Raw genomic sequence first — 13,109 nt, 5'->3', positions numbered from 1 at the left:
GGTAACGCAGCGCTGGGGGGCGGGACACAGCCAATGTACTGATTCCACGAGCTCAGACAGAAGAGGTGCGGAACGGGTGGGGAGTACTTGCGAGTACAGATACGGTACCTCCAAGATTATCTCGAGACGGTACCTCGCAGCAGAACTGTATTCGTACTGCCAGCAGAGCGAGCAGCTTGTGGGCAGCGCAAACAAACAAGATGGATGGATGAAGCAGCAAGCAGGATTTTGGGCGCCGTGCTACGGCAACTTTCAGGTTGGAACAGGAGCTGGTACTCCGCAGCGCTACAACTAGGTAAAGCGCCCTCGCCCGTTCAACTTCGAACCCGGCGCTCCAGCTGCGAAATCCACCACGGCGGTACTTGCTTATGAGCCTTGGAGGTACCAGCTCCGACGCAGCATCAAGGTACCTGCTATGCCAATTTCACGTACCCCAGATGCTTTGCTTTAATCTGCCTCGTCCTTTGTTGTAAGATAACAAAACACCACATCAATTCCACGCCCTTCTGCCAGAAACAGCCCGCTTTCCGCCCAGCCTGTGCTTCGGACGTCCATACTGTACAGCAAGTCAGTGCATGAGCCCGGCTCCAGAGCTCGTGGCCGAACCTGGCTCGCTGGAACTTGGCGCACCCAGGGGCTCTGAGTCGCTCAGTGGTTGGACGGGGGCTGGGGGGACAGCTCATCTACGCATCCCCTCAGGCGCCATTACAGCTGCATAGCTCCACAGCAGCACATGTTCGTTGATGGAGTCAGCCTGGAAGCTGAGATGGGAACGTCAGAGCTGCTGTTCACCCGTACAGAAACGCCTGAGCCGGCGTTTGGGCATCTGTGCTCCATTTCTTTGTCCTCGACGATGCAGCTTGAAAGGCCACACAGACGAAACAGCATCTCCTCTCCGTTGGTCCTTTGTTCGCCCTGAAGCCCCCCTTTGTACGCTCCTTACTCCCTATTTTGTCTTGCTGTGTTACGGAGGGACCCGTGCGTCGCTTTCTCCTCCGTCATTGTGTTTGCGATGACTGGGGTCGAATTTCGGTCGCCTCAACGCAAACACCCCCACGATGAATAATGCATCAACTCAACATCAGCGAGACTGTGAGCATGGATAAAAGCGCCCCTATATCGCAGAGCTAGATGCCGCCAAATTGCGAGTAGAATTACACCAATTGGGACTTTAATTACAACCTTATTAGCAGTCTGGGAAAAGAAAGACCATCGATAGATTCAGGTGCTAAAGGCGCGGGATTGCCTTAGAACAACGTCTCCTCCCTCACCCCTAATCAATAACAGCAACCGACCTGACTGACATGTAAGCTTACGACTGAAGCACGTCACAAGGACCGGAGCATACGCAGCGGGCTTTGACAATGGCTTCGATGACCTCGAGATTATGTTGATGATTTCCCAAAGTCAAAGGGCAAGCCGGAAGCGGAAAGTCGCTGTCAGGCTGGCCCTGGCAAAGAGGCACGCCACCGCAGTACCTGGTTTCTTAGTAGGCAAGGCGCCGGGGCAGCTGAATGCTCACTACCCTGATGACTCCCTCCCTTCTCAGCCCAAGTCTACAGCATGGAGTGGTGCAGTATCGTATGTACGAGACCGCAAAGAGCTGATTGCGTCAAAGCTGAAGTCGCAACTTGGTTGGCTGTTAGTGAGGTGGGTCGAGAGCGGCAGCTGGTGGGCTAGTGCACATACATACAGTCAAGTGGGCATGTCTCCCACTTTATCGATAGCGCATCTGCAACACTCGACCTCCGAGTTGGAAGTTGTTCCTGGATGTAACCGACATTTTGATACCATCAATGTCCATCCGCCCAGCTCAACTAACATCGCCATTCCTTCAGCTGCCTCGTCGCGGCCTCTCTGATTGACGCGTCTGGACCTTTCTCAGAGCTGTATCGAGCTCTCCTAATGCCATTAACGCTTGTACGCGACAACTACCCGAATACGAAAGCCTATGTCCTACAAAAGATCTCGAACAACATTCGAGGCCGACCTCCATGCGCCATACGCCATCTTCGGCACCCCTCTACCTGAAGAGGGCGAACGCGACGATGGCTCATATCTCCCACTGTGGAAGCAGGAGGTGAGGGATGAGAAGGGCAGGCGGAGACTGCACGGAGCATTCACTGGCGGCTGGAGCGCTGGGTGAGTCGCCCCTCTCGTCGCCCGATCTAGATCACCAACGTCTGACCGTCAACAAAGCTACTTCAACACGGTAGGATCCAAGGAGGGATGGACACCGGCCACCTTTGTCTCGAGCCGCTCGAATCGCCACAAAGATGTCGCTGGCCAGTCGCAACAACGTGCCGAAGACTACATGGACGAAGAGGACCTTGCAGATGCTGCGGAAGCGCAGACACTTAAGACCACCCAGGCATTCGCCGGGCTGGGATCATCGACCCAGGAGGAGCTCCGTTCCGGAGGGTTGATGGGTCTCTTCAGAGCGGACGGAGATACAATGGGCCTAAAGCTGTTGCGAAGGATGGGCTGGAAGGATGGTCAGGGCATTGGGCCTAAAGTGCGAAGGAGTGCGCGTCTTGACGTGGGCGCCAGTTCCAGCGCAGCAGATGGCGAGACGCATCTCTTTGCGCCAGACAATGCTGAAGTCATGCAGTTCATCCGCAAGACAGATCGAATGGGGCTAGGTCACAACGGACAGAGAAAACTTTCTGCGCTGCGCCATGACAGCCAAGCTGATAGTGACGAGGAGGATGTCCCTCGCGATGGCGCGTTGTCTATATTATCCCGGGGCGACAACAAGAAGAAGCCTCAGCGAGGCGGCATTGGAGTTGGTATCCTCAACGACAATGGTTCCGACGACGAAGACGCTTACGAAATGGGGCCCAAGATCAGGTATAACCGCGTCATCGGAGGCGATAAGAAGAAGAAAGGAAAGAAGCTTTCTGCTGCGGCAAATCCTTCGTTGAAGAACGCACCAGTTTTTATACCGAAAACCTCCAGAGCCGGCGGCAGCTTGAGGAGATGCCAGGATGGGCGGCTTCCTCTGAACGGCTTTGTCCTCGCCAGTGCTACGCCGGATCTGACCGTTGTCCTGGCCAAATATGCACCGCCGCCAGTTCCACCAGGCTGGACCTCGTCCAAGGCAGTGAATATTCATGGTCAACCAGCCAAATTTGTTTCAGCTGCCGAGGCGGCGAAATCGTCTACCCTCGATGCTAAATCGCGAGCCGCCATTCTTGGAGAAGCGCCTCTCCCTGGGAAATCTGTGTTTGACTACATATCTGCCGATTCTCGGCAGAAGTTGGCTGCCGCATCCGGAAGAGCAGACTTGCCGCCTGGACGAGGCGAGGTGCCAGAGGGATATGCAATGTCGGAAGAAGAAAAGCAAGCAATGCTATGGGAGCAAGCTCCGAAGCTCGATCGTGAAACGGCAGTGGCGGCAATCGCCCGGGGGCTGCGAGGACCCTATTCAGACGACGAGGCCAAACGGACGCGCTACAAACGCTATCTGGAGCACCACACCAATCCCAAGCTGTCGCCTCCGGAGAAGCCCAAGGGAATGTCGGATGACGAGTTCTTGCGAGAATTGACAGAATTCCACAACTGCGCGAGGATATTCAAGCCAATGACTGGCTTCATGGCATCAAGATTCACAACGGCTAAAGCACCGCACGTAATTTCGGCTGACGCCTCACGAGAGAAGGAGCTGATCTCTGTGCCTGAGCCAAAGCTCTCCGATCCGGCAGAAGAGGCTGCCAAGATGGGCATGTTCGGCCATATGACGAGATCGGTGGAAGATTTTTACCCTACGCGGTTACTTTGCAAGCGATTCAACGTGAAACCCCCTGCACACGCTCGACGAGACGACGAGCCAGAAAGCGGCAGAGCAGCTCCAGGCCCGAGTGGAAAGCCGGGTTATGGCAACCCAATGGACGATGTAGAGATGCCATTGCTTTCTGCATCTCGAACGTTGAACGAAAACCCCGTGGGCGCGGAGGCAGCCGCCGCAGCGACGACGGGGACGATGATACCACCTCGCAAGCAGACCCCGACAATAGAAGGCCAGGTGAATCCCGACCGAAACGAAGCTGTAGAGGGGCGGACGGCCAATGTTGAAGTCTTGCGAGCCATTTTCGGGGACAGCGATAGCGAATGACTGGAAGAAGCGACTTTACGGGAGAATCTAGACGACATTCCTGCGCAGGAGTTGTTCAGGTCTGAACCTTGTGGTACACCTGGAGTCGTTGCATGGCGCGAGCTGAATGGTTCCTGCTCATCAGCCTTGATTTAGCGGATCACATGAAATGAGTACAAATTTCAGCGTGAAATTGGCCCCTTTTGGTGAGAGCCTCATTGTATCCGTACCTGGGAGCCGTCGCGCTCGTTTTGGCGTCTTCGTGCTTGTGTTGTGATTTTTTTCCCTCCCCCATCACTGTTGGCTGGCGGCTAATGTGAAGCTTGGTGTGGCTGGAGCTCTGCGATTGGCCGGCGGGGTGCCCAATTTAGCTACCCGTTCCATCGGCAGTGGGGCCATGGCCAGCCAGGCCGTTTCCTCAGAGGCTAGCATGACCTAAACCGCCTGTACTTCTGGCGGAGGAGCCCCTAAAGGGCCGCTGGAACCTCGCTGGCCACGAGCATATTGCAGCGGACCCGGCCTATGGCGTCGCCTTGATTGTGCTCCACCAAGGCCATCTAACTCATCCACCTCTACCTGCTAAACCAAGTGGCAATCCCATCGTCAACCTGGAACGTATCAATCAGTCAAACAGACCAGTCTGCAGCCATCCGCCGGCAGGCTTACAGCTCTAGTTCAGCCCAGCAAGCAAGACACGGATATCCAATCTGCAGCCGCTGGACTCCTCTGTCGCAAAGCCTTTGTTCGCAGCCGAGGACCGACTTTGCCTGCCTCCTCCTTTCTTCACGCCTACCGCCTGAGAGTACGAAGTAGCAGCGGCATCGATCTTCTTTGCTGGTGACAGAGCCAGATGCACTGACCCGCCCGAGGCAATCTCCCTTGTCAGCCCGACCCCATCGCTGTTACCATTACCGCTCCCTCGCCGAATCGAGCTCCTCTGCTGTGCAGAACAATCCGCCACATTGTCTGAGACGGACGAGCGTGGAACCGGACCGTCTGAGTCCTCGGAGCTGATCGAGGCCAAGGTGCATCGCCAGCACGAGCACGAGCACGCCGCTACAGCCACCGCTGCCCGACAACAGCTGGATCTCGAGCTAGGTCACGACGCCGCAGAGAACGAGTGCGCTGCCCACGAGGCCGAGCAGTCGCCGCCGCCGCAGTATCCCGTCTCGGAGGCTTCGTCGTCTTCCCGCCCGCCGCCGTTCTCCTCGCTCTTTTCGTCGGTTCAAGATCATCCCAGCGGCGAGCCCTTTGGGAAGTTCCCTGCCGTCGCCCCGGAAGGAAGCGCTTCTGCCTCCGTCGCCGCTCCAGCATACGGCTACGACTCGAATTCCAGCGCCCCAGAGCCGTTTGACCCTGATCAGGCCGCTGCGCGCGCCTTTCAAGACCCTGTCGCCGAGACCAAGCGCGCTCTTCCCAGAGACACCAAGGGAGAGTCGAGTCGTAAGGACGACGACGCCGAACCGCCGCCCGCTTACTCCGAGGGGGATAGTCCTCTCCTAACATTCTCATACGTCATGGCGGCTGCCGGAGGAGCGTCGAGTATCATTACTCAGGTTCAGCAAGGCGGACCACCTATCAATGCCATTGGAGGTGAGTTGCCTCATCACAAGCCTACATGTCTCGATCATCAGAGAAGCATAAGAAGTGGCCGGGAAATAAAGAAAGGATGGGGAGAACCTGGTCAATGGCGAGATCAAACTTGCTGACAATATCCCAGATGTCGGCGCTGATGAGACAATTACGATGGACCTTCGGTAAGCGGCACTATCTTCTTCGAAGATGGGGGTAGGAAGAGAAAAGATGTAGAAGAGGATCTGCTAACAAATAGCGACAGAGGTACCAGGTTCGTTCTATCGCGCGATGAACTGCTCACCCTGCCCGAGTTCGTTCTGTTATCCCTCTTTCCCAATGGGTTATTCCCCGAAGGCCACATGAGCGGGTTTCCCGATAGCGATGCGGTTCAAGTTGACGTTCGTACACCACCAATCTCCAATCACTGACCAAGCGCCGCAACTTACTAACAACTTCATAGTATGACCCTGCATCGTTGCAATACATGCTGGACTTCTTCCGGAATGTGGCCCAGTCAATTCCTACCGAATCATCGCCTGGCGCGTCTCAGGACGGGGAAATTGTTCCGCTGGACCCCATGGGCTCCCGGGAGGATACCTCGAAGAGAGCTGGCATCATCGTGCTGAGAGAGGACCTTGATTTCTATGCAATCACACCCAACTCGAACATCACCAAGCCCGATATGATTGAAGTCAAGCGTGCGGCAGCACGTGCATTGCTCAAGCAGGATGGCATCTTTTCTGGGCTGAAACGAAGCGATGAACCCGGAACCACTGAGGCTCACCTGATTGAGATGCTGACAGCAGGGTAAGTCTCCATTGCGTTCTCCGATGTGTTTTTTGCTCCAACTTCTATGTTCACCCTTCAAAACCCGTTGTGCTCAGTGGAAACCCTTTGCTAATCTTGTGTCTGACAGAGGCTTTAACCACGATGATCGCTGGGGTCACCGAGCAGGCGAACCTAACAAGGCCGTCATCTGCAGTCTCGCTCTGGCTCGGTTGCGCAGCGACATTCGGGGCAACGAAATGGGCAACAATGCCGTTGGCATGGCACAGAAGCTGCTCCTGTTCTGGCGAAAACCAGCCAGACGGTGCTGGTGGGAGGGCGTCGAGCTGGAGAATGTCGAGGGTGTCGAGGGCAAGCTCAAGGTATGGATTCGGCGAGTGTGGACGTTGGAGATGAGCGTGATTGGACTCCGTTGATGGCGTACACATGAAGCACGGGTGCTGAAGAGAGTTTGTTGAAAGGAGCGATTGTCATGGCCTTTTTCTTTTTGTTTTTGTTCGTCTTTTGTTCAGTTCTTGAAGGGCGTCAGGGTATACAACAGATCCGGATTGGTGTCGATTCCAGAGCACAACGCCTGGTTACCATGTTACTTCCCTTTTTCTTTATATAGCTACCCATAGTACCCTTTGGTTTTGCGTTGTAGGGGATTGTTTGACTTGTTTGATTTGATTCTACTCTCTGCTTTGCGTCTACATGCCGCATCTCTGCCGTAATGGTAGACATGGAGGTTCTCCCCTCTGTGGTGTATATAATTTTCCATTGTCTCTAGCACCTGCCGAGGTATCTCTCTGTGCTGTAAGGTATGGTTTACGCAGCTATTATAGATGTGAATGATTGAAAGCTGAATCTTTGGGACGAGAAAAGCTCCTTTATTATGTAGAATCGAATTGCTATGCCACCTGATGTAGCCGCGATATGATACTATTTTTTTGATATAAGACCGTCTGTAGCAGACGAGCACACAAACAGAGCCTCAGCACAGGTACGTGCATTCCTGAGAGACTCCGCCCTCGGTTGAAGCACCTGGATAATAATGTAAAAGACGCCTACAAATTCGATGGATGCCAGGTGCCTATTTTCGGGAGCTGCCGCACTATTGATTATTGATTCAGGCTCGTGGATAATAATGCCCAGCCGTGCATTGCAAATGGAGCAGGATGCCGCCATAGCGCTAGGCATGGAGAGCCAACAACCACTAATTCGGCCAGTTTGCCCCCCCTTGAACTCCATCTGGTCTCCAGGGATCGACGTCGTGACTGGACCTTGGTTTCAGGGTCTGGTTGATGGGGGTTTTTCTGGCCGTTGACATTTCACTGTGGCAGTTGGATTGTGGACGACTCTCTTTGTGGGCTCATTTCTTTTTCCCACAGCGTCCAAAGGCCATTATCTTGGAATAGATCTGGCTGCATTTGATCATCTGGCGTTCCTTCGTCTCTTCGCTTCTCCTTGGGCTAATCAGTCCATGTACTGACTGCGTGCCACCACGCGAGACGAGATGAAGAGCAGCATCGACTCGTCATTATGGGTATAAAAAATGGCGTCGGCTTGCCGCGGAGAATCGGCCGCCTGGTGCTCTTCAGCGGCATCGTGCTGACCGCGCTGGTCGTGTATTACCTGACCTCGGCCGGCCGAGTCCAGCCCGTCTTCGTCCCGAGCTCCTTCGACTGGTCGGCGGTGCAGCAGCATCACGGCGTCAAGGACATCAAGCCGCTGCCCACGGGCAAGCCGGCGGCGCTTCCCAGGGTCCAGGCGGAAGCCGGAGCCTTTGGCCACTCCGCGGTCAACGACAAGCGGCGCAATGCCGTGCGACGGGCCTTCAAGCGCAGCTACGACGCCTACAAGAAGTACGCTTGGATGCGGGACGAGCTGACGCCCGTGTCTGGATCGGCCAAGGATCCCTTTGGCGGCTGGGCTGCCACGCTGGTCGACTCCTTGGACACGCTCTGGATCATGGGCTTCAAGGCTGAGTTCGCCGAGGCTGCGGCCGCCGTGGGCGCGCTGGACTGGTCCGTGACGGACTCGACGGCGGCCAACATGTTCGAGACGACGATCCGCCACCTGGGAGGGCTACTGAGCGCCTACGACCTGAGCGGCGAGCGCGTGCTGCTGCGCAAGGCGGTTGAGCTGGGCGAGATGCTGTACCTGGGATTCGACACGCCCAACAGGCTGCCCGGCTTCTGGCTCGACTTTGCAAAGGCCAAGTCTGGGCGGCTGGTGGCCGGGACCAACGACCCGTCGGCGTCGCCGTGCTCGCTGAGCATGGAATTTACGAGGCTGTCGCAGCTGACGGGCGACAGCAAGTTCTACGATGCCACGGATCGGGTGACGCGCTTCCTGGAGAGGATTCAAAACGACACGCTGCTGCCGGGCATGTGGCCGACGACGCTCAACTTCCAGTCCGAGACGGCTGTGGACAGCAGCTTCACGCTGGGCGCGCTGGCGGACTCGCTGTACGAGTATCTGCCGAAGATGCATGCGCTGCTTGGGGGTGTCGACGATGTCTACGAGAAGCTGTACCGCAAGGCCATTGATGCGGCGGTGAAGAACCTCCTCTTTCGGCCCATGCTGCCGGATGAGGATGACATCCTGTTCAGCGGCGAGTTCAGCGCTGGCAGTGGGCTCTCGGCCGACAGCCAGCACTTGACGTGCTTTGTCGGCGGCATGTTTGCGCTTGGGGGCAAGCTGTTCGACATCGACGGCCACGTCGACATCGGTGAGCGTCTCGCGCGAGGCTGCGGCTGGGCGTATAGCCGCTTCCCCACGGGCATCATGCCCGAGATCTTTGGCATGGTGGCGTGTAAGTCGCTGGATACGTGCCCCTGGGACGAGGAGCGCTGGGATAAGGAGGGTGGCAAGACGCTGCCCAAGGGCTTCACGCACGCGCGGGACAAGCGGTACATTCTGCGGCCCGAGGCGATTGAGAGTCTCTTTGTGCTGTACCGCGTCACGGGCAAGGCGGACCTACAGGACATTGCGTGGGACATGTTTGAGGCCATCATGAAGGCGACGGAGACGGAGCTGGCGAACTCTGCGATTGAGGACGTGACTGTCTTGGGGCCGACGAAGAAGCTCGATTCGATGGAGGTGAGTTTTAACTTGGTTCCTGCGAATTTTACTGGTTGGGGTTTGAATCGTGGGCTAATGGGTTGTCTTTTTTCCACTTTCTAGAGCTTTTGGATGGCAGAGACGCTCAAGTACTTTTATCTCATCTTCTCGCCTCCCGACGTGATCAGCTTGGATGAGTACGTGCTGAATACGGAGGCACATCCCCTCAGGAGGCCAGGGGTGGAGTTGAGATGAGGCCGGAGGGAGAGGTAGTGATGGAGCGAGACGGAATGATGGACGGACAGCATCGTTTCCCAGGCTTGAGCGAGATTCAATATGACTACTACCCACTATACCTAGGTATATATACGATGAGAGATGTCTCTCTTCCGTCTCTCTCGTACTCGAGCTACAGCCCCTGAGGAAGAGCCGTGAAGCGTGCGTGCATTGCGTGATACCTTGCCTCACCTCATGTTCTCTTGCTAAGGTATAGGAGGCACCCAAACTCACGATACCTTCAAGTTACGACTCCCTCAAGCGTTCAAGTCCTGTCAGGCTTTCCCCGTCATCTGCCCCGTGCCTGGCCGCCAGATCCAGGGGAAGAGCGCTTCCGCCTGAGCAACTGCCTTTGAATCTGAGAATCTCGATGCGCTCTTTACTTCAGCCGTACAACAACTCGATTACATCTTCGGTCCTTCCCGTCTCATCAGCTCCTCCTCGGCACTGCAACGGCAACAGCTCCTGCTCGTCTCGCGTGTGTCGATGGCAAGAGACACGATGGACGTCAATCAATGCCTATTCGAGGCTGCAGTTGACTTCCCAGGAGATCGCAACTTCCCTTCTCAGCTGAGGGAAAGCGCTCTCACCCTCTCTTGCTTCCAGGCCGTCCACGAGTATAAAATCCCCCCGAATCCCCAACGCGTCCCAAACCTGAACCTTTTCCCACTCACAGCCCTTATTCCCCCCATATTGTCAATCCATATTCTTAGAGATGGCCACTCCGACAATGGCTCGGTCTGCTCCTCACATGTTGCTGCTGGTCCTCCTGGTCCTCCTCTTCGGCAGCTGCACAGCCCAGAACTGCACCACCAACAACCTCCAGGTCACGTATCCCGCACCCGTAGCAGCAGACGGCTGGGAGTACCGCCTCATCTCCACTGGATTGACGGCACCGCGATCGATCGTCTTTGATTCCACCGGCGGTCTCCTGGTGCTCGATGCGGGAGTTGGCGTGCGTCGCCTCACACTGCAAGACAACGGCGGAACTTGCTTGAGTGTGACGGCCAACGCGACGCTGATTGCGGACACGGCTGTGAGTAATCTGATGAGTGACTGACTGGCATGAGTTTTAAATTGGCTGATGAAGCAACACACGCCAGCTCAACCATGGGCTCGCCATCTCGGCTGATGGCGGCACCATCTACGCCTCCACAGTCAACGACGTCTACGCGTACACTTACAACGAACAGACCAACACCGTCGATCCCACCACGAGACGGTCTGTCGTCACCAACATGACCAACGCGGATCACGTTACTCGCACCCTCCTCTTGTCACAGAAACTGCCGAACGAGCTCCTCGTTTCCAGGGGCAGCGCCGCCAACGAGGATCCCCAAGCTCGCAACGTTACCAGTGGAATCTCGCAGATTCGTGCCTACGACATTTCCACGCTTGCAGCTACGGATCCGCCCTTCCAGTTCATTGCCGGCACACTCATTGGCTGGGGTCTAAGAGACTCGGTCGGTGTCGGCGAGAACCCTACGACCGGCGGCATCTGGTCCGTTGAGAACTCCGTCGATGACCTCACACGCGAGGGCGTGGACGTGCACCAGGACAATCCTGGCGAAGAGCTCAATTTTCACGGCGTCTTGGGCAACACTGCCAACCAAGGAGGCAACTATGGTTATCCCGATTGCTACGCCCTCTGGTCGACGGCGGGGTTTCCTGATCTGGGGTCTCTCGAAGTTGGAGACCAGTTTGCCTCGGACAATGCAACGGCTGGCGTGACAGACGCGACCTGCAACACCGACTTTGTTGATCCTCGACTTGTTTTCCAAGCGCACGTCTCTCCTCTGGACATCAAGTTTGACGCCAATGGCACGACAGCGTACATCACTTTCCACGGCAGTAGTAAGTTGGCCCGAACCCAACCGCTTCTGATCAATGTCCCATGCTGACTCTGGTTCAGCGGATCGAGATACTCCCGTTGGCTACAGCATCGTCTCCGTTTCGTTCGGCCTCAACGGTCAGCCCACTGCTCCGATGGACAGCACCACGGCTGCAAACAACATTCTCACAAGCCCAGACCTTACCCAGTGCCCCAATAACTGTTTCACGCCAGTGGGCCTTACGTTTGATACCATCGGTCGCCTCTTCTTTTCGTCGGACACCACTGGCGAGATCTTCGTTCTCCAGCAAACTGCCGACGACGGTAATGGAGATGGAGATGGCAACGGCGACGGCGATGGTAACGGTGACGGCGATGGAAATGGTGACGGTGACGGCAATGGCGACGGTGATGGTACTGGTGATGGTGATGGCAATGGTGACGGTGATGGTACTGGTGATGGTGATGGCGGTACCAATGCTGCCAATGGACTGACGTCCGCGTGGCCTGTCACTGTAGGAGCGGCCCTTGCCTCTCTGATGGCTGGATTCATCCTTGCTTGAGCTGAGGTGGTAGTCGGTGTCGATTGTCCCCTCTTGTGGCTTGAAATCTCTGTATTCTTATCCTGAGTACAGACTCACCTTGCTCTCTTCCTCCTGACACACACTGATAGCAATAAAAGTATTTTTAGTTCCTGAACAAGCAAGAATAAGTTTCGTGAAGGTTTTGCCGGTGGGAGATGGCCAAGAGGTACTGAGAGTTGCAAGTCAAGCATCCTCAGCGTCACTGTGAGAGCATTCTGTGATGACACGAAGGCATGGAGCATCCTAACATGTATGGAGAGTGAGTAGCGTACATGATGCGCGTTTATCCACGCGCTTAGGCAATGCATTCGGAGATCTGAGGCTTTGCAAAGGAAACGAGACGTGAAGCATTTGATGGATTGGTGCGGGGACGATTCTGATGCTCACAAGAACAAGGGGGTTGAGCAGGTAGGCGGATGAGAGTTCCTACCGTGTGCACATTCCTGTGAGATTTGGTTTCTTCCGTCTGTGAGAGTAGAGAGGAGGCAGAGAGAAAAACGAAGACATGGAGAAGACATATGAGAGGGCCGAAGAGAGACTGTCAAGGAGCCATAGGTTGATGCCTTACTCAACGTTACCCCTATTTCTGGATGCCAGCTACTACACAGAAAACACACAGCGGATACCCTTGCTCTAGTTACTTTCCTGCAGACATCATCCAAAATGAAGCTCTTCTCTGCCATGTTGGCCGCCACCTCCCTGTCCTCCGCGGCAGACACGTCTCGGAGTACACGCACGCGTGCTGCACCTACACGGGCGATGAGGGGAGGAGGTGTTTGGGTTGGTGGCTATGGATGGGGGGGAGAGGAGAGGGTTTGCTTTTCGGGTTGAGAGGGATGTGAAGAAGTGAGGGTATAGTGAGGGAAAGCAGAGTGCGCGGTTTATTGGGTGACGGCTGAGGGGCGTCGAGGTGTGTTGG

The 13,109-nt window shown here is 55.8% G+C and overlaps 3 protein-coding genes across 3 annotated transcripts; all 3 read left to right on the top strand.

Moving 5' to 3' along the window:
- Positions 1–1,951: 1,951 nt before the first annotated feature.
- On the top strand, positions 1,952–6,870 carry CCMA1212_010137 (G patch domain-containing protein 1; the record flags this gene model as incomplete). Its single annotated transcript, XM_073707191.1, has 7 exons — positions 1,952–2,142; positions 2,200–4,024; positions 5,065–5,686; positions 5,814–5,850; positions 5,931–6,066; positions 6,129–6,475; positions 6,585–6,870. The coding sequence occupies 7 exons, from the start codon at positions 1,952–1,954 to the stop codon at positions 6,868–6,870; spliced, it is 3,444 nt and encodes a 1,147-aa protein (XP_073554341.1).
- Positions 6,871–7,875: 1,005 nt separating this feature from the next.
- On the top strand, positions 7,876–9,754 carry CCMA1212_010136 (Mannosyl-oligosaccharide 1,2-alpha-mannosidase MNS1; the record flags this gene model as incomplete). The annotated part of the gene is made up of 2 exons (XM_073707190.1): positions 7,876–9,538; positions 9,623–9,754. Exons 1-2 carry the CDS (start codon positions 7,976–7,978, stop codon positions 9,752–9,754), a joined length of 1,695 nt encoding a protein of 564 aa, XP_073554342.1. The 5' UTR covers positions 7,876–7,975.
- Positions 9,755–10,490: 736 nt separating this feature from the next.
- Positions 10,491–12,169, top strand: CCMA1212_010135 (uncharacterized protein; the record flags this gene model as incomplete). Its single annotated transcript, XM_073707189.1, has 3 exons — positions 10,491–10,811; positions 10,879–11,629; positions 11,688–12,169. 3 exons carry the CDS (start codon positions 10,491–10,493, stop codon positions 12,167–12,169), a joined length of 1,554 nt encoding a protein of 517 aa, XP_073554339.1.
- Positions 12,170–13,109: the final 940 nt, after the last annotated feature.

This window comes from Trichoderma ghanense (genome assembly GCF_004382785.1).
Source record: "Trichoderma ghanense strain CCMA-1212 chromosome Unknown scaffold_22, whole genome shotgun sequence".
Lineage (NCBI taxonomy): Eukaryota > Fungi > Ascomycota > Sordariomycetes > Hypocreales > Hypocreaceae > Trichoderma > Trichoderma ghanense.
This window is presented reverse-complemented; position numbering and strand designations above follow the sequence as displayed.